Source organism: Bombina bombina, chromosome 2 (genome assembly GCF_027579735.1).
Source record: "Bombina bombina isolate aBomBom1 chromosome 2, aBomBom1.pri, whole genome shotgun sequence".
Classification (NCBI taxonomy): domain Eukaryota; kingdom Metazoa; phylum Chordata; class Amphibia; order Anura; family Bombinatoridae; genus Bombina; species Bombina bombina.
Window position 1 is genome coordinate 1,185,088,328 of NC_069500.1, and position 22,494 is coordinate 1,185,110,821.

Here is a 22,494-nt window from a genome sequence, read left to right on the forward strand (position 1 = left end):
TTCGCATTCCTGGACAAGCATTACCAGTTCGTGGCACTTCCGTTCGGATTAGCCACTGCTCCAAGGATTTTCACAAAGGTACTAGGGTCCCTTCTAGCGGTGCTAAGACCAAGGGGCATTGCAGTAGTACCTTACTTGGACGACATTCTGATTCAAGCGTCGTCCCTTCCTCTAGCAAAGGCTCACACGGACATTGTCCTGGCCTTTCTCAGATCTCACGGATGGAAAGTGAACGTAGAAAAGAGTTCTCTATCTCCGTCAACGAGGGTTTCCTTCTTGGGAACAATAATAGACTCCTTAGAAATGAGGATTTTTCTGACAGAGGCCAGAAAAACAAAACTTCTAAACTCTTGTCAAATACTTCATTCCGTTCCTCTTCCTTCCATAGCGCAGTGCATGGAAGTAATAGGTTTGATGGTAGCGGCAATGGACATAGTTCCTTTTGCGCGCATTCATCTAAGACCATTACAACTGTGCATGCTCAGTCAGTGGAATGGGGACTATACAGACTTGTCTCCGACGATACAAGTAAATCAGAGGACCAGAGATTCACTCCGTTGGTGGCTGTCCCTGGACAACCTGTCACAGGGGATGAGCTTCCGCAGACCAGAGTGGGTCATTGTCACGACCGACGCCAGTCTGATGGGCTGGGGCGCGGTCTGGGGACCCCTGAAAGCTCAGGGTCTTTGGTCTCGGGAAGAATCTCTTCTACCGATAAATATTCTGGAACTGAGAGCGATACTCAATGCTCTCAAGGCTTGGCCTCAGCTAGCAAAGGCCAAGTTCATACGGTTTCAATCAGACAACATGACGACTGTTGCGTACATCAACCATCAGGGGGGAACAAGGAGTTCCCTGGCGATGGAAGAAGTGACCAAAATCATTCAATGGGCGGAGACTCACTCCTGCCACTTGTCTGCAATCCACATCCCAGGAGTGGAAAATTGGGAAGCGGATTTTCTGAGTCGTCAGACATTACATCCGGGGGAGTGGGAACTCCATCCGGAAATCTTTGCCCAAATTACTCAACTGTGGGGCATTCCAGACATGGATCTGATGGCCTCTCGTCAGAACTTCAAGGTTCCTTGCTACGGGTCCAGATCCAGGGATCCCAAGGCGACTCTAGTAGATGCACTAGTAGCACCTTGGACCTTCAAACTAGCTTATGTATTCCCGCCGTTTCCTCTCATCCCCAGGCTGGTAGCCAGGATCAATCAGGAGAGGGCATCGGTGATCTTGATAGCTCCTGCGTGGCCACGCAGGACTTGGTATGCAGACCTGGTGAATATGTCATCGGCTCCACCATGGAAGCTACCTTCGAGACGAGACCTTCTTGTTCAAGGTCCGTTCGAACATCCGAATCTGGTCTCACTCCAACTGACTGCTTGGAGATTGAACGCTTGATCTTATCAAAGCGAGGGTTCTCAGATTCTGTTATTGATACTCTTGTTCAGGCCAGAAAGCCTGTAACTAGAAAAATTTACCACAAAATATGGAAAAAATATATCTGTTGGTGTGAATCTAAAGGATTCCCTTGGGACAAGGTAAAAATTCCTAAGATTCTATCCTTTCTTCAAGAAGGATTGGAGAAAGGATTATCTGCAAGTTCCTTGAAGGGACAGATTTCTGCCTTGTCTGTGTTACTTCACAAAAAGCTGGCAGCTGTGCCAGATGTTCAAGCCTTTGTTCAGGCTCTGGTTAGAATCAAGCCTGTTTACAAACCTTTGACTCCTCCTTGGAGTCTCAATTTAGTTCTTTCAGTTCTTCAGGGGGTTCCGTTTGAACCCTTACATTCCGTTGATATTAAGTTATTATCTTGGAAAGTTTTGTTTTTGGTTGCAATTTCTTCTGCTAGAAGAGTTTCAGAATTATCTGCTCTGCAGTGTTCTCCTCCTTATCTGGTGTTCCATGCAGATAAGGTGGTTTTACGTACTAAACCTGGTTTTCTTCCGAAAGTTGTTTCTAACAAAAACATTAACCAGGAGATAGTCGTGCCTTCTTTGTGTCCGAATCCAGTTTCAAAGAAGGAACGTTTGTTGCACAATTTGGATGTTGTTCGCGCTCTAAAATTCTATTTAGATGCTACAAAGGATTTTAGACAAACATCTTCCTTGTTTGTTGTTTATTCTGGTAAAAGGAGAGGTCAAAAAGCAACTTCTACCTCTCTCTCTTTTTGGATTAAAAGCATCATCAGATTGGCTTATGAGACTGCCGGATGGCAGCCTCCTGAAAGAATCACAGCTCATTCCACTAGGGCGGTGGCTTCCACATGGGCCTTCAAGAACGAGGCTTCTGTTGATCAGATATGTAAGGCAGCGACTTGGTCTTCACTGCACACTTTTACCAAATTTTACAAGTTTGATACTTTTGCTTCTTCTGAGGCTATTTTTGGGAGAAAGGTTTTGCAAGCCGTGGTGCCTTCCATTTAGGTGACCTGATTTGCTCCCTCCCTTCATCCGTGTCCTAAAGCTTTGGTATTGGTTCCCACAAGTAAGGATGACGCCGTGGACCGGACACACCTATGTTGGATAAAACAGAATTTATGTTTACCTGATAAATTACTTTCTCAAAGGGTGTGTCCGGCCCACGGCCCGCCCTGGTTTTTTAATCAGGTCTGATAATTTATTTTCTTTAACTACAGTCACCACGGTATCATATGGTTTCTCCTATGCAAATATTCCTCCTTTACGTCGGTCGAATGACTGGGGAAGGCGGAGCCTAGGAGGGATCATGTGACCAGCTTTGCTGGGCTCTTTGCCATTTCCTGTTGGGGAAGAGAATATCCCACAAGTAAGGATGACGCCGTGGACCGGACACACCGTTGGAGAAAGTAATTTATCAGGTAAACATAAATTCTGTTTTTCTTACATATCCTTATGATTCAACTTCAATCAAGTGATTGGGTGAGCATTATTGGACTTCTAGGTCTTAAAGGGACATGAAACCCAAATTATTTATTTCATGATTTAGAAAGAGCATGCAATTTTAAACTACTTTCCAATTTACTTCTATTATCTAATTTGCTTTATTCTCTTTATATCCTTTGTTGGAAAACATATTTAAATGGGCTCAGTATCTGCCGATTGGTGGGCGGCTGCAAATAGATGTCTCGCATGATTGGCTCACCCATGTGCATTGTTATTTTTTTTAACAAAGTATATATAAAGAAAGAAGCAAATCAGATAATACAAGTAAATTGGAATGTTGTTTAAAATTCTATTCTCTACCTAAATCATGGGTTTCATGTCCCTTTAAGTCCTTGAATTTTCCTTTATAAAAAGAAAAAAAATAATTGGAATGGAATCAGATAATACAAGTAAATTGGAATGTTGTTTAAAATTCTATTCTCTACCTAAATCATGGGTTTCATGTCCCTTTAAGTCCTTGAATTTTCCTTTATAAAAAGAAAAAAAATAATTGGAATGGACTTAAATTGGTTTATTTTAGCATTACCCAATTACAAACATAAAGGGACAGTCAGCTCCAACATTTTGTATTGTTTTAAAAGATAGATAATCCCTTTATTACCCATGCCCCAGCTATGTACAGCCAACCTGGGTATATTAATCCCTGATCACATGACTTTTTATTTATTATCTATTGACTTGTATTCTGTGTTGTGCAGAACCTATTAAAAAAAGCATGTGATAAGAGACTTTCTATAGTGGCTTAAAAACAGGCAGACATTTAGAGAAATTTAAAGGGACAGTCTACACCAAAATTGTTAATGTTTAAAAAGATAGATAACGCCTACCCATTCCCCAGCTTTGCACAACCAACATTGTTATATGAATATACTTTATAACATTTAAACCTGTAAATTGTTGCCTTTTTCTAAGCCGCTACAGACTGCCTCTTATCACATGTTTTTTATTAGCTTTTCACAACAGGAGACTGCCAGTTCATGTGGGCCATATAGATACCATTGTGCTTACTCCCGTGGAGTTGTGCAGGACACAGAACTAATTGGCTAAAATGCAAGTTAATAGATAATAAATAAATATCCTTGAGATAAGGGGGGTTAGATACAAGGAACCACAGAGGTAAAAAGTATATTAATATAACCGTTGGTTGTGCAAAACTGGGGAATGGGGTAATAAAGGGATTATCTATCTTTTTAACCCCTTAACGACCAACGACGTATGGGGTACGTCCTGCAAAAAAATGCAGTTAATGACCAAGGACGTACCCCGTACGTCGTTGGTCTTTGAAAGCAGTGGAAGCGATCCTGATCACTTCCAACTGCTTTCATGTTATAGCAGTGATGCCTCGATATTGAGGCATCCTGCTATAAAAAATTTTAGCCCACCGATGAAGAGAGAGCCACCCTGTGGCCCTCTCTGCATCGGCCATCAATGGCCATGTTCGTTGGTGGGTGGGAGCTGATCCAGGGAGGCGGGTGGGCGGCCATCGGTGGGGAAGGGGGGCGAGATCGAGTGCGTGCGGGTGCGCGGGCGTGCACGGGAGCGTGTGCGCGCGCGTGCAGGTGGGAACCCTACACTATGGAACAAATGTGAAGTGGTACACGGTGGGAGAGAGGGTGGGAACATTACAAATTAACTTGTAATTTAACGATCTGGGAGGGTGGGAGGTTGGGGGTTGAGGGGGGGCAGCTACACTACAGAAAATATAGTGTACAGAAAATACAGAAAATACAGGAAAAACATATTTGATTTCAAACTGGGTACTGGCAGACAGCTGCCAGTACCCAATATGGCGCATAATAAGGCAGAGAGGGGGGTTAGAGAGCTGTTTAGGGGGGATCAGGGAGGTTGGGGGCTAAGGGGGGATCCTACAGAGCAGAATTATCTTTTTTTTTTTTTTTTTAAATCCCCAAAAAACTCTTATTTTAGTACTGGCAGACTTACTGCCAGTACTTAAGATGGCGGGGACAATTGTGGGGTGGGGGAGGGAAGAGAGCTGTTTGGGAGGGATCAGGGGGTGTGATGTGTCATGTGGGAGGTTGATACCTACACTAAAGCTAAAATTAACCCTGCAAGCTCCCTAATTAACCCCTTCAATGCTGGGCATTATACACGTGTGGTGCGCAACGGCATTTAGCTGCCTTCTAATTACCAAAAAGCAAAGCCATATATGTCTGCTATTTCTGAACAAAGGGGATCCCAGAGAAGCTTTTACAACCATTTATGCCATAATTGCACAAGCTGTTTGTAAATAATTTCAGTGAGAAACCTAAAATTGTGAAAAATTTAACGCTTTATTTTTATTTGTTAGCATTTGGCGGTGAAATGGTGGCATGAAATATACCAAAATGGGCCTAGATCAATACTTTGCGTTGTCTACTACATTATACTAAAGCTAAAATTAACCCTAAAAGCTCCCTACAAGCTTCCTAATTAACCCCTTCAATGCTGGGCATAATACATGTGTGGTGCGCAGTGGTATTTTGCGGCCTTCTAAATACCAAAAAGCAATGCCAAAGCCATATATGTCTGCAATTTCTGAACAAAGGGGATCCCAGAGAAGCATTTACAACCATTTGTGCCATAATTGCACAAGTTGTTTGTAAATAATTTCAGTGAGAAACCTAAAGTTTGTGAAACAATTTGTGAAAAAGTGAACAATGTTTTTTATTTGATCGCATTTGGTAGTGAAATGGTGGCATGAAATATACCAAAATGGGCCTAGATCAATACTTTGGGATGTCTTCTAAAAAAAAATATATGCATGTCAAGGGATATTCAGGGATTCCTGAAAGATATCAGTGTCCCAATGTAACTAGCGCTAATTTTGAAAAAAAGTGGTTTGGACATAGCAAAGTGCTACTTGTATTTATGGCCCTATAACTTGCAAAAAAAGCAAAGCACATGTAAACATTGGGTATTTCTAAACTCAGGACAAAATTTAGAAACTATTTAGCATGGGTGTTTTTTGGTGGTTGTAGATGTGTAACAGATTTTGGGGGTCAAAGTTAGAAAAAGTGTGTTTTTTTCCATTTTTTCCTCATATTTTATAATTTTTTTATAGTAAATTATAAGATATGATGAAAATAATGGTATCTTTAGAAAGTCCATTTAATGGCGAGAAAAACGGTATATAATATGTGTGGGTACAGTAAATGAGTAAGAGGAAAATTACAGCTAAACACAAACGCTGCAGAAATGTAAAAATAGCCTTGGTCCCAAACGGACAGAAAATGGAAAAGTGCTGTGGTCCTTAAGGGGTTAAACAATAACAATTTTGGAGTTCACTGTCCTTTTAATACTTAATAATAATGGATGGGTTTTTATTATTATTTTGTATTGATTTATTCTTTTATTTATTTTGCAAACTGGGGAATAACCATTCTTACCCATAACCCGACCTTTTAGTTTTCTTCTTTCAGTCTTTGACCAAACAGACAGTACTATACCCCTCATCGAAAATAATATTGGAATGGGACTTTAATTTGGCACATGATGCCACACATCACATTTCTCTTGTGGAATGACCACACTTGACAATAAGCTTCATACTACACCACATTTATTTAGGAAGCAGCACATATAGTCTATGATAGTGGATGTTCCTTATAGTCTTAAAGGGACATAACAATCAGGGATAGGCAAGGTGTCCATACATGGACACTGGTGTCCGTGACTAGCCCTTGAAGTGTCCGCCACAACCTTAGTATATGTTTTGATTGAATAATAGGAATAAAAAAAATGTAGTGTGAATAAAGTTAGTAGTTTGTCAAGAGACTGCTAGCGATATTGGGTGATAAGTTATGGAATAACTAAAGCCTAAGTGAAATACTGGATGTGTATCTGTATAATAACACCCAGCTCTATACAAAGACACAGTAGTGACACTGGCACATGCGTAAAGCCAGACAAGGGCTGGTTATAGGGTCAGTGGTATCTGCATCAGTATAATAACACCCAGCGCTATATAATGACACAGTAGTGACACTGGCACATGCGTAAAGCCAGACAAGGGCTGGTTATAGGGTCAGTGGTATCTGCATCAGTATAATAACACCCAGCGCTATATAATGACACAGTAGTGACACTGGCACATGGGTATAACCAGAGGAGGGCTGGTTATAGGATCAGTGGTTTCTGCATCAGTATAATAACACCCAGCGCTATATAATGACACAGTAGTGACACTGGCACATGCGTAAAGCCAGACAAGGGCTGGTTATAGGGTCAGTGGTATCTGCATCAGTATAATAACACCCAGCGCTATATAATGACACAGTAGTGACACTGGCACATGGGTATAGCCAGAGGAGGGCTGGTTATAGGATCAGTGGTATCTGCACCAGTATAATAACACCCAGCACTATATAATGACCAGTAGTGACACTGGCACATGGGTATAGCCAGAGGAGGGCTGGTTATAGGATCAGTGGTATCTGCACCAGTATAATAACACCCAGCACTATATAATGACACAGTAGTGACACTGGCACATGGGTATAGCCAGAGGAGGGCTGGTTATAGGATCAGTGGTATCTGCACCAGTATAATAACACCCAGCACTATATAATGACACAGTAGTGACACCGGCACATGGGTATAGCCAGAGGAGGGCTGGTTATAGGATCAGTGGTATCTGCACCAGTATAATAACACCCAGCACTATATAATGACACAGTAGTGACACTGGCACATGGGTATAGCCAGAGGAGGGCTGGTTATAGGATCAGTGGTATCTGCACCAGTATAATAACACCCAGCACTATATAATGACACAGTAGTGACACTGGCGCATGCGTAAAGCCAGACAAGGGCTGGTTATAGGGTCAGTGGTATCTGCATCTTTATAATAACACCCAGCGCTATATAATGACACAGTAGTGACACTGGCACATGGGTATAGCCAGAGGAGGGCTGGTTATAGGATCAGTGATATCTGCATCAGTATAATAACAACCAGCAATATAAAATAATGTTTTTAATTTCAAATGTACCTTTGTGTCCTTCACTAAGATCTGTACTTTGGAAAATGTCCGCCACAGCCTTTGTCTGTGCCTATCCCTGATAACAATCCAAATTAAGCTTTCATGATTCAGCATGCAATACAAACAAAAACAAAAAAACTTTCCACTTTAATTCTATTGCAAAATGTACTTTGTTTTCTTGGTATTTATTCTTTGTTGAAGGAACGTCAATGCATTACTGAAAGCTAGCTAAACCCATTGGCTGAGCCATTGACAAGAGTCATATATGTGCAGCCACCAATCGTAGTTACCTCACAATAATAGAAAGTTCAAGCTGCAGCAGCACTGTATAAAAAGATTTTTTATTTATGCCAAAAAGTTAATACAACGTTTCGGACCAACCGTCCTTAATCATGTATAAAATCACACTGACACATACAGGCTTAAAATACCCTTAACCCCTCCCACTCAATTACAATATACACCTGTGATGATCTATCTACATCAGTTAACTCCACCTAGTATTCACACACCTCTTTTTGTTCACATACTTTTTGGGCAGAATAGATATTCTCATATAAATTCACAATTGTTTTATCATTGTGTGTACACAATATAGACATTCTAAATCAAAGATACCTATTCATTTTTTAGCCCTAAGAAATTTTTAGACCTTTTTAATGTCTTTATCTCTTATATTAAAGGGACAGTAATCAAAAAACACTCCAGTCCATTTCTCTATTCATACCTCCTGGCCACATAGTACCTAATGTATAGATCCAAAACAATTCCTTTTGCTGAAGTTTTTTCTCTCTGTTGCCCCCCCCTCCTGGGTTTCTCTACATGATCTATAATCTGAAATCTAATTTGACTCGGACTATGTCCAGCTGTCAAAAAATGGTGAGCCACAGGTGCATCTACATCTCCTGTTCTTATACTACTCTTGTGCTGGTTCAACCTCTCACTCACCTTATGGGTGGTCTCTCCTACATAGCCCCACCCACATGGGCATTTGATTAGATACACAGCATATTCTGTGTTACAGGTGAAATAACCTCTAATCAGAAATTTCTTGCCTGTATGTGGGTGGCAAAATGTAGAGCCCCGCACCATATTTTTACAGTTAGTACAATTTAGGCAGGGAAAGCAACCATTGTTTTTTTTGTCAATATACCTCTGCACTTTCGTTTTACCTGGTCCTATATCTGCCCTAACAAGGGTATCTTTAAGATTTTTACCCCTCCTATATGCAGGCATTGGCGGTGCTTGAAATTCCTTCACTTTAGGGTTACACTCACTGTGATGGAAGAGTTACTATATTCCCTATTATTTTCTTAAATATCCTTATGATTCAACTTCAATCAAGTGATTGGGTGAGCATTATTGGACTTCTAGGTCTTAAAGGGACATGAAACCCAAATTATTTATTTCATGATTTAGAAAGAGCATGCAATTTTAAACTACTTTCCAATTTACTTCTATTATCTAATTTGCTTTATTCTCTTTATATCCTTTGTTGGAAAACATATTTAAATGGGCTCAGTATCTGCCGATTGGTGGGCGGCTGCAAATAGATGTCTCGCATGATTGGCTCACCCATGTGCATTGTTATTTTTTTTTAACAAAGTATATATAAAGAAAGAAGCAAATCAGATAATACAAGTAAATTGGAATGTTGTTTAAAATTCTATTCTCTACCTAAATCATGGGTTTCATGTCCCTTTAAGTCCTTGAATTTTCCTTAATAAAAAGAAAAAAAATAATTGGAATGGACTTAAATTGGTTTATTTTAGCATTACCCAATTACAAACATAAAGGGACAGTCAGCTCCAACATTTTGTATTGTTTTAAAAGATAGATAATCCCTTTATTACCCATGCCCCAGCTATGTACAGCCAACCTGGGTATATTAATCCCTGGTCACATGACTTTTTATTTATTATCTATTGACTTGTATTCTGTGTTGTGCAGAACCTATTAAAAAAGCATGTGATAAGAGACTTTCTATAGTGGCTTAAAAACAGGCAGACATTTAGAGAAATTTAAAGGGACAGTCTACACCAAAATTGTTAATGTTTAAAAAGATAGATAACGCCTACCCATTCCCCAGCTTTGCACAACCAACATTGTTATATGAATATACTTTATAACATTTAAACCTGTAAATTGTTGCCTTTTTCTAAGCCGCTACAGACTGCCTCTTATCACATGTTTTTTATTAGCTTTTCACAACAGGAGACTGCCAGTTCATGTGGGCCATATAGATACCATTGTGCTTACTCCTGTGGAGTTGTGCAGGACACAGAACTAATTGGCTAAAATGCAAGTTAATAGATAATAAATAAATATCCTTGAGATAAGGGGGCTTAGATACAAGGAACCACAGAGGTAAAAAGTATATTAATATAACCGTTGGTTGTGCAAAACTGGGGAATGGGTAATAAAGGGATTATCTATCTTTTTAAACAATAACAATTTTGGAGTTCACTGTCCTTTTAATACTTAATAATAATGGATGGGTTTTTATTATTATTTTGTATTGATTTATTCTTTTATTTATTTTGTAAACTGGGGAATAACCATTCTTACCCATAACCAGACCTTTTAGTTTTCTTCTTTCAGTCTTTGACCAAACAGACAGTACTATACCCCTCATCGAAAATAATATTGGAATGGGACTTTAATTTGGCACATGATGCCACACATCACATTTCTCTTGTGGAATGACCACACTTGACAATAAGCTTCATACTACACCACATTTATTTAGGAAGCAGCACATATAGTCTATGATAGTGGATGTTCCTTATAGTCTTAAAGGGACATAACAATCAGGGATAGGCAAGGTGTCCATACATGGACACTGGAGTCCGTGACTAGCCCTTGAAGTGTCCGCCACAACCTTAGTATATGTTTTGATTGAATAATAGGAATAAAAAAAATGTAGTGTGAATAAAGTTAGTAGTTTGTCAAGAGACTGCTAGCGATATTGGGTGATAAGTTATGGAATAACTAAAGCCTAAGTGAAATACTGGATGTGTATCTGCATCTGTATAATAACACCCAGCTCTATACAAAGACACAGTAGTGACACTGGCACATGCGTAAAGCCAGACAAGGGCTGGTTATAGGGTCAGTGGTATCTGCATCAGTATGATAACACCCAGCGCTATATAATGACACAGTAGTGACACTGGCACATGGGTATAACCAGAGAAGGGCTGGTTATAGGATCAGTGGTATCTGCATAAGTATAATAACACCCAGCACTATATAATGACACAGTAGTGACACTGGCACATGGGTATAACCAGAGGAGGGCTGGTTATAGGATCAGTGGTTTCTGCATCAGTATAATAACACCCAGTGCTATATAATGACACAGTAGTGACACTGGCACATGCGTAAAGCCAGACAAGGGCTGGTTATAGGGTCAGTGGTATCTGCATCAGTATAATAACACCCAGCGCTATATAATGACACAGTAGTGACACTGGCACATGGGTATAGCCAGAGGAGGGCTGGTTATAGGATCAGTGGTATCTGCACCAGTATAATAACACCCAGCACTATATAATGACACAGTAGTGACACTGGCACATGCGTAAAGCCAGACAAGGGCTGGTTATAGGGTCAGTGGTATCTGCATCTTTATAATAACACCCAGCACTATATAATGACAAAGTAGTGACACTGGCACATGGGTATAGCCAGAGGAGGGCTGGTTATAGGGTCAGTGGTTTCTGCATCAGTATAATAACACCCAGCGCTATATAATGACACAGTAGTGACACTGGCACATGGGTATAGCCAGAGGAGGGCTGGTTATAGGATCAGTGGTATCTGCACCAGTATAATAACACCCAGCACTATATAATGACACAGTAGTGACACTGGCACATGCGTAAAGCCAGACAAGGGCTGGTTATAGGGTCAGTGGTATCTGCATCTTTATAATAACACCCAGCACTATATAATGACAAAGTAGTGACACTGGCACATGGGTATAGCCAGAGGAGGGCTGGTTATAGGGTCAGTGGTATCTGCATCAGTATAATAACACCTAGCACTATATAATGACACAGAAGTGACAGTGGCTCATGGTTATAGCCAGAGGAGGGCTGGTTATAGAATCAGTGGTATCTGCATCAGTATAATAACACTCAGCACTATATAATGACACAGTAGTGACACTGGCTCATGGGTATAGCCAGAGGAGGGCTGGTTATAGAATCAGTGGTATCTCCATCAGTATAATAACACCTAGCACTATATAATGACACAGTAGTGACACTGGCACATGGGTATAGCCAGAGGAGGGCTGGTTATAGAATCAGTGGTATCTGCATCAGTATAATAACACCAAGCAATATAAAATAATGTTTTTAATTTCAAATGTACCTTTGTGTCCTTCACTAAGATCTGTACTTTGGAAAATGTCCTCCACAGCCTTTGTCTGTGCCTATCTATCCCTGATAACAATCCAAATTAAGCTTTCATGATTCAGCATGCAATACAAACAAAAACAGATATATAGTATGGATGTAGTAAGTCTGTACACATCCATTACACATGAAGCAGGAATTGGAGCAGTTAATAGAATGCTTAGCAATAGCACAGAGATAAGTGAGATGCAGAGAAATTTTATTGTTGAACTGCTAGGCATTGTACTGCGGTGTAACTACTTCCTATTCCAAGATGATTATTTTCTGCAACTTCAGGGCACAGCCATGGGTTCCAATGTCGCTCCCACATACGCGAACATTTTCATGAATGTGTTTGAAGAGCATGTGGTATACAGCCACCCATTATTTATTCTATATGGCGCCACATGGTGGCGCTATATAGATGATGTGTTCGGTGTGTGATTGGGCGATATTGGAACCCTGGAACAGTTCTTTAAGGATTTGAATAGCGCTACCCTTAATATTAAGTTTAAACTTGTCCATAGTGAAGAAAGCATTAACTTTCTAGACACCAAAGTTTACAAGTCTGGGACTTCATTGTCAGTAGATCTGTATAGAAAGGAAACAGATTGTAACAATCTATTACACTACAGCAGTGCGCATCCTCCCACTCTCACTAGATCTCTACCAAAGAGCCAGTTTCTGCGTGTAAGACGCATAGTATCAGACGAGAGTCTGGCACAGGAGAGGCTTAGCGAGATAGGGAATGCATTCACAAAGAGAGGCTACCCATCTAAAATGATACAGGAGGGCATAAATAGTGCTTTAGACACTCCTAGGGGCAAGCTGTTAGAACAACAAAAAAATAAAGTAAAGGATCAAACAGATAGGATGGTATTTGTGAGTAATTTTTCTCCCCTTAGTGATAAAATACAAGGGATTATAAGAAAGCACTGGAGTGTACTAAGTGAGTGTAACCCTAAAGTGAAGGAATTTCAAGCACCGCCAATGCCTGCATATAGGAGGGGTAAAAATCTTAAAGATACCCTTGTTAGGGCAGATATAGGACCAGGTAAAACGAAAGTGCAGAGGTATATTGACAAAAAAAAACAATGGTTGCTTTCCCTGCCTAAATTGTACTAACTGTAACAATATGGTGCGGGGCTCTACATTTTGCCACCCACATACAGGCAAGAAATTTCTGATTAGAGGTTATTTCACCTGTAACACAGAATATGCTGTGTATCTAATCAAATGCCCATGTGGGTGGGGCTATGTAGGAGAGACCACCCGTAAGGTGCGTAAGAGGTTGAACCAGCACAAGAGTAGTATAAGAACAGGAGATGTAGATGCACCTGTGGCTCACCATTTTTTGACAGCTGGACATATTCTGAGTCAAATTAGATTTCAGATTATAGATCATGTAGAGAAACCCAGGAGGGGGGGCAACAGAGAGAAAAAACTTCAGCAAAAGGAATTGTTTTGGATCTATACATTAGGTACTATGTGGCCAGGAGGTATGAATAGAGAAATGGACTGGAGTGTTTTTTGATTACTGTCCCTTTAATATAAGAGATAAAGACATTAAAAAGGTCTAAAAAATTCTTAGGGCTAACAAATGAATAGGTATCTTTGATTTAGAATGTCTATATTGTGTACACACAATGATAAAACAATTGTGAATTTATATGAGAATCTCTATTCTGCCCAAAAAGTATGTGAACAAAAAGAGGTGTGTGAACACTAGGTGGAGTTAACTGATGTAGATAGATCATCACAGGTGTATATTGTAATTGAGTGGGAGGGGTTAAGGGTATTTTAAGCCTGTATGTGTCAGTGTGATTTTATACATGATTAAGGACGGTTGGTCCGAAACGTTGTATTAACTTTTTGGCATAAATAAAAAATCTTTTTATACAGTGCTGCTGCAGCTTGAACTTTCTATTTACTATTGGGTTTTTGGTATGGACCCTTGCAGCCTGCACGGATAAACAACCTCACAGAGTGCTGAACAGTAACCTGCTGTTGGAATACCTCACAATAATGCATTCCTGCCCTTAGCCTACTCAAGTATCTTTTCATTAAAAGATAACAAGAGAATGAAGCAAATTAAATATATAAGTAAATTGGAAAGTTGTTTAAAATTTGCATACTCTGTCTAAATCATTAAATAAAAACTGTTTTTCATTTACCTTTAAAACTTCATCACCTACAAAATAATTATTACTTTTAGCATATATTTAAATATAATTGGAGTGGTCAATGCAAGTCAGTAACACAGACAAACTTCATGACTTTGCTTTCTTTTAGGCAACTTGTTTTTTAAATATTTTTTTTATTAAACTGGCTATTTAGAATTGCTACAGTAAACATTGTGATGGGCATTTAGAAGTAAATACTTTTTTGTTAAGAAATTAACAAAAGTGTGTTACAAATTGTCCCTTTATAGGATTAACTAAGTAGAAATTCAATGCAAGCTTTCAACCCTGCCAGGTCTCTTTGTTATGTATGGTGTTACTGAGAGAAAAAACACACAACAAAGTGCTTCCCTAATGCTCTTAAAGCTGCAGTCGCTCAAACTGACCAAATGTAATAAATGAAGTAGTCACTCATTCAGCGCTCTCAGTCCAGCGCCTATGGAAACATTACAATCCTACAGGCTAACATTGGGTTTATTTCTGCTATTTAAACATGGAGCATGAATTGAAGCATTGAGACTTGGGTTTGGATCACATTTTCTTACACTGTCCCTTTTTATCTCTAGAATTAGGAAAATGTTGTTTTATTATTATAAAAAAAAATATGGAGAAATGAATCACTAAAGAGCAAAGTATTTTGTTGGGTAAATTGAGGAGTCTTGAGAAATATTGAAATATTCATTACAAAATATGGTGTAAGGGATAAAATATTTGGAATACCATTTTAACTGATTGTTTATTGAGATTATTGATTATTAAATTTAATTAAACTATAATTACATTTAAAGAGACAGTGAAGTCAAATTTAAACTTTCCTGAGTCAGAGCATGTCAAATTTTAAACAACTTTCTAATTTACGTATATTATCATAATTGCTGTGTTGTCTTGGAATCTTTTGTAAACAATGGAGCAGCAATGCACTACTGGGTGCTAGCAGAACACTTCCGACAAGCCAGTGACAAGAGGTATATATAACCAGCCACCAGTCATTAGCTAGCTCCCAGCGTGCATTCAACAAAGCATACCATAAAAGCAACACAAATGTGATTATTGCATTTTAAAGTTCTTTAAAGGGTCAATTTTTTTCTTTCGTGATTCAGATAGAGCATAAAATTTTAAAGGGACACTGTAGCCAAAAAAATTATTTTGTGATTCAGATAGAGCATGCAATTTTAAGCAACTTTCTAATTTACTCCTATTATCAAATTGTCTTCATTTTCTTGGTATGTTTATTTGAAAAGCAAGAATGTAAGTTTAGATTCCGGCCCATTTTAGGTGAACAACCTGGGTTGTCCTTGCTGATTGGACAGCACCTTTAAACAAGTGCTGTCCATGATTCTGAACCCACAATTTGCTGGCTCCTTAGCTGAGATGCCTTCTTTTCAAATAAAGATCGCAAGAGAATGAAGAAAATTGATAATAGAAGTAAATTAGAAAGTTGCTTACAATTACATGCTCTATCTGAATCATGAAAGAAAACATTTGGGTTCAGTGTCCCTTTAAGCAACTTTCTAATTTACTCCTATTATCAATTTTTCTTTGTTCCTTTGCTATCTTTATTTGAAAAAGTGCAGTACGGCTATAGAGCAGTTTTGAGAAAAAGTCCGAACCATTAGCTCACTAAGGCCTAGATTTGGAGTTTGGCGGTAGATGGGCTGTTAACGCTCCGCAGGCTTTTTTCTGGCCGCACCATAAATTTAACTCTGGTATCGAGAGTTCAAAAAAATGCTGCATTAGGCTCCAAAAAAGGAGCGTAGAGCATATTTACCGCAAATGCAACTCTCGATACCAGAGTTGCTTACGGACGCGGCCAGCCTCAAAAACGTGCTCGTGCACGATTCCCCCATAGGAAACAATGGGGCTGTTTGAGCTGAAAAAAAACCTAACACCTGGAAAAAAGCAGCGTTCAGCTCCTAACGCAGCCCCATTGTTTCCTATGGGGAAACACTTCCTACGTCTGCACCTAACACTCTAACATGTACCCCGAGTCTAAACACCCCTAACCTTACACTTATTAACCCCTAATCTGCCGCCCCCGCTATCGCTGACCCCTGCATATTATTATTAACCCCTAATCTGCCGCTCCGTACACCGCCGCAACCTACGTTATCCTTATGTACCCCTAATCTGCTGCCCCTAACACCGCAGACCCCTATATTATATTTATTAACCCCTAATCTGCCCCCCTCAACGTCGCCTCCACCTGCCTACACTTATTAACCCCTAATCTGCCGACTGGACCTGAGCGCTACTATAATAAAGTAATTAACCCCTAACCCGCCTCACTAACCCTATCATAAATAGTATTAACCCCTAATCTGCCCTCCCTAACATCGCCGACACCTAACTTCAATTATTAACCCCTAATCTGCCGACCGGAACTCACCGCTACTATAATAAATGTATTAACCCCTAAAGCTAAGTCTAACCCTAACACTAACACCCCCCTAACTTAAATATAATTTATATCTAACGAAATTAATTATCTCTTATTAAATAAATTATTCCTATTTAAAGCTAAATACTTACCTGTAAAATAAACCCTAATATAGCTACAATATAAATTATAATAATACTGTAGCTATTTTAGGATTAATATTTATTTTACAGGCAACTTTGTAATTATTTTAACCAGGTACAATAGCTATTAAATAGTTAAGAACTATTTAATAGTTACCTAGTTAAAATAATAACAAAATTACCTGTAAAATAAATCCTAACCTAAGTTATAATTAAACCTAACACTACACTATCAATAAATTAATTAAATAAACTACCTACAATTACCTACAATTAACCTAACACTACACTATCAATAAATAAATTAAATACAATTGCTACAAATAACTACAATTACATAAACTAGCTAAAGTACAAAAAATAAAAAAGAACTAAGTTACAAAAAATAAAAAAATATTTACAAACATAAGAAAAATATTACAACAATTTTAAACTAATTACACCTACTCTAAGCCCCCTAATAAAATAACAAAGACCCCCAAAATAAAAAAATGCCCTACCCTATTCTAAATTAATAAATTTAAAAGCTCTTTTACCTTACCAGCCCTGAACAGGGCCCTTTGCGGGGCATGCCCCAAGAAAATCAGCTCTTTTACCTGTAAAAAAAAAAATACAATACCCCCCCCCAACATTACAACCCACCACCCACATACCCCTAATCTAACCCAAACCCCCCTTAAATAAACCTAACACTAAGCCCCTGAAGATCTTCCTACCTTGTCTTCACCATCCAGGTATCACCGATCCGTCCTGGCATCCGGTGCTGAAGAGGTCCAGAAGAGGCTCCAAAGTCTTCCTCCTATCCGGCAAGAAGAGGACATCCGGACCGGCAAACATCTTCTCCAAGCGGCATCTTCGATCTTCTTCCATCCGGTGCGGAGCGGGTCCATCTTGAAGCAGCCGACGCGGATCCATCCTCTTCTTCCGTTGTCTCCCGACGAATGACGGTTCCTTTAAGGGACGTCATCCAAGATGGCGTCCCTCGAATTCCGATTGGCTGATAGGATTCTATCAGCCAATCGGAATTAAGGTAGGAATATTCTGATTGGCTGATGTCCGATCAGCCAATAGAATGCGAGCTCAATCTGATTGGCTGATTGGATCAGCCAATCGGATTGAACTTGATTCTGATTGGCTGATTCCATCAGCCAATCAGAATATTCCTACCTTAATCATAAAATTTCTTTACACTTTCTCACACGTTCCAGAGTGCTATATTTGTACCCCTTAATCAGTCTCTTACTGATCCCTTGCATGATCTGAATTATGTAAGTTTAATTTTGACATTATTGTCTTTAAAACTTAAATTTGCAGACTTCCATATTACAAGGGGAGATCATATTTAACAAGAAAATAAATCACCCAAGTACCTCTGTTATAGGGAAATAAGATAAATGATCATTTGGTTTGGGACAGAGTTAAAGGGACAGTCTAGGCCAAAATAAACTTTCATGATTCAGATAGAGCATGTCATTTTAAACAATTTTCCAATTTACTTTTATCACCAATTTTGCTTTGTTCTCTTGGTATTCTTTGTTGAAAGCTTAACCTAGGAGGTTCATATGCTAGTTTCTTAGACCTTGAAGCCCACCTCTTTCAGATTGCATTTTAACAGTTTTTCACAACTAGAGGGTGTTAGTTCACGTATTTCATATAGATAACACTGTGCTTGTGCACGAGAAGTTATCTGGGAGCAGGCACTGATTGGCTAGACTGCAAGTCTGTCAAAAGAACTGAAAAAAGGGGCAGTTTGCAGAGGCTTAGATACAAGATAATCACAGAGGTTAAAAGTATATTATTATAACTGTGTTAGTTATGCAAAACTGGGAAATGGGTAATAAAGGGATTATCTATCTTTTAAAACAATACAAATTCTGGTGTAGACTGTCCCTTTAAATACAGTATATAAAAAAGCTGGTTTAATTCACAAGTCAGGGACAAGATCTGGATAAACTTACACAAGTAAATAATAAACTGAAGAAACATGATACCATATGAGGATGGGAATACACCTGTATTTCGAAATAAATACAATTCTTGTGTGTGTGTGTGTGTGTGGGGGGGGGGGGGGCTGGAACATTATGCAGAATATAGGGGAATGGACTATTCCTTGAAAACAATTGGTTAGTTGATGAATGGAGAAGCATTTATTGAATACGTTAGCTTTTGAGGACATTTGTGATGTGACAGAATGCAGCGCAGGGACTCTGAGTATTGAGGTTAGATACAGTTATTTTTGGGGGGGAAGCATTTTATTTTTTCAGGGGACACAGGGTTTTGTGTGGAGAGCCATACTAGCAGCCCTAAGTACTCTCAAGAAGAAAGGGAGAAAGAAAAACTATGTACAGGTTATCCATGTATATTTTTGGTCTCCAATTCCTTTTCAGGCTATCTGAAAGGTCATTTCATTTTCTTACATGTTGAAACCATTTTTTAATTTTGTGTGCATTTTAAAAAATTGTTAAAAATGTTTTAATGGTTATTTATACATCATAACTCATTTTTATGTCTTTCTACCACTTTTTTTTTTTTACAATATAATTACAATGGGAGGAAGCAAAGGTTAGGTTTTGTTTTTATTTCACAGTAAGTATACATAATATTGCTTTAGCTGATTTGTATCACATGCTGGACTAATTCCTCCAGGGATTCTTTGTTAGCATCCTTGTTATATCACAAATAAGTAGATGAGTGGATTATGGAATAGACGGCAGGTAAAATGAATGTTTATAGACATTATTGGAAAACAGACCATCAGGTAATACTCAGTGTTAACAAGACCAAGTTGGTGCAATAGGCAGATGGTTATGGGGTTATGACTGGGAGGTACAATAAACAGTCTGAGACAGGCAGTTATTATAGACAGACCTGGCTAACACGTACTATAGGCAAGTATGGCCAGACAAGTATGATAAAAATATTATTTTCAATGTGGATGAACAAATTCCACCCTATGTACAAACAGATTCCATAGGCACGTTTAAAGGGACACTAAACACAATTGTAAACTACATGATTATAAACCTTCACATATAAGAATCATTTTGCAAAGACAACTGCAGCTTTATTTTGTCAAATGAATATATTGTTTTATGTTTATTCTTTTTCAGGGCCAGACTGGGAAATTAGACCGGTCCTGGAAATTTGTATGGCCCGCCCCAGCCCCACCCCGACTCAGCCCCGCCTCCTCCAGCTCAGTCCCGCCCCCTCCGGCTCACCAAAAATGACAACATATTAGATGAAGTTAAGTACTGGTGCCACTTAAATTATAACAACATTTCTATGATTCATAAAAATAAAAAAAATGGGCAATTGTCACATCAGAATGTTTTATGTCCCTAAAAGCCTCATGATAGAATACAACATTATTATATAATAATACAGTGTTTCTGTACTGTGGTCAATGACACAACCTCACACTGTGTCAGTGAAGTTTTACCAGCAGCAGTAATAATAAACTACAACACAAGTACATAATATATAACTCAGCAGCAGCTGGATATTACTCATCGTGATTAGCTATTGTCACAGATCCTTATAATAAGAAACTGTGACAATAGCTAATCACAATGATTGATATCTAGCTGCTGAGTACCGGCTCAGTGGCTTGTGCCACCAGGTCAAAAGTAGGGCAACTCACTAAGGGACGTTTCAATTACAGACAGAGCCACACGGGCATCCTGCACATCCCCTGACCACTTATCCTACCCAAACCCTCGGTCCCCTCTATATCACAATTGTGATGATCTAACCTGAAACTAGTAACTCCGCAGTTCACACTTAGTAAATCCTCGCATCTCACACTTTCACAGGGTGCCGCCATGTTGGAAAAGCCCGAAGGACCCTGTCATCATTACCTCTGACCTCCCAATGAGGTGTTCAGAAAGATTGCCTGGGAGAATTCTGTGCACAGTGCTATAACGGGGGAGGTATTATATCACGCAGGGCCCTGGGCAAAACTATTTGCAGGCAGCGCGGACGGCCCTGGTACTAAAGGGAACAGAACAAGATTTACTAATAGCGACAAATAGGCACTTTACACTTGAAACACGCAGAGTACAGTTTGAGCCTTCTTGTCTAATTCAGTGGTTTGTCACCGTCCCTTCCATGCTTGTCCACAAGGCCAGTGCCACTCAGTGTGCAGTCTCTTTTAGCACATTATGCCTTTCACAGAGAAAAAATATCCTGTAGTATATCGGTCTGACCCTGCCCAATGACAGTCCAGCGCCGAAATACCAGGCAATTCTTCTCTGAACAAGAGAAAACAACAAACCCCAGATGTACGTTTCGGCCTCCTTTGAGCCACGTCAGTGAGGTGCAGTTGCATCTCTCTAGGGCATATGTGCAAGGAGTCCACATCTGGTTTCCCCTTTTTACTCATAGGGAGACCCAAGAGTAATTTGCATACAAACAAGAAAAAAGAAAATAGAGAGTCACACTCAACTGAGACAGAACAAAAGCTAGAAAAACTTCCGTGCTTGTCCACAAGGCCAGTGCCACTCAGGGTGCAGTCTCTTTTAGCACATTATGCCTTTCACAGAGAAAAAATATCCTGTAGCATATCAGTCAGATCCTGCCCAACGACAGTCCAGCGCTGAAATACCAGGCAATTCTTCTCTGAACAAGAGAAAACAATAAACCCCAGACGTACGTTTCGGCCTCCTTTGGGCCTCGTCAGTGAGGTGCAGTTGCATCTCTCTAGGGCATACGTGTAAGGACATTTTTATGTGGGATTTCCATAGCGCCGGTATTACAGGTTGTGTGGTGAGGCTAAAAAGCTTGCGTTACAGCCATATGAGAGCAGTAGTTATGGATTTTGTGTAGCAAAAATGTTTCACAAAACACATAACTAAAGTGTTACAAAGTACACTAACACCCATAAACTACCTATTAACCCCTAATCCGCCATCCCCCCACATCACAAACACCTAATTAAAGTATTAACACCTAAACCGCCGTCCCCCCACATCGCCAACACAAAATAAACCTATTAACTTTTAAACCACCGCCCCCCCACATTGCCAACACTAAATAAAGCTATTAACCCCTAAACCGCCATCGTTTCATCAGCCTGATGAAACGACTATATGTTGAGAAACGCGTTGCTGGACGCATGTTTTTATCTATTTATACTCATTTAATTTTTCCCTTGAGTATATCACACCTGCCTGATTTCTATTACTGTTGCCGTTGGTGCAATTTTGTTTTTGTTCCTGATTCCTCTTTGGAGGTCCGCTGTGCCGAGTTTCCATCAACCCCATTGGTTCCTCTGCTGGGTTGACTCTGACGCTGTCTGCTGAGTGACGTCTGCCTAGCGTACTGAGCTTACGCTTGTCTGACGGGCGACTTTTGGTTCCGTCCTGTTTGTCTGGGTAGACGTTTGTACCGCTGCTCTTGTGAGTAATACTCTGTGTGGGGGGTCCGCTGTTTTTGTTCTCCTCTGTTGCTCAAAACGATACTTGTCCCATGAGGCGCCTCTTCT

At 39.6% G+C, this 22,494-nt stretch overlaps 1 protein-coding gene across 1 annotated transcript in view; it reads right to left on the minus strand.

Annotated features, from left to right (window-relative positions):
• LOC128647469 (EF-hand calcium-binding domain-containing protein 6-like) overlaps positions 1 to 22,494 on the minus strand; it is a 299,277-nt gene that overhangs the window by 16,846 nt on the left and 259,937 nt on the right. Inside the window, exons 19-20 of the mRNA XM_053700255.1 lie at positions 20,935 to 20,961; positions 19,177 to 19,219 (exon numbers count right to left, since the gene is read on the minus strand). Of these exons, the coding sequence (XP_053556230.1) occupies positions 19,177 to 19,219; positions 20,935 to 20,961 (70 nt within the window). The remainder of the gene's footprint in view (positions 1 to 19,176; positions 19,220 to 20,934; positions 20,962 to 22,494) is intronic.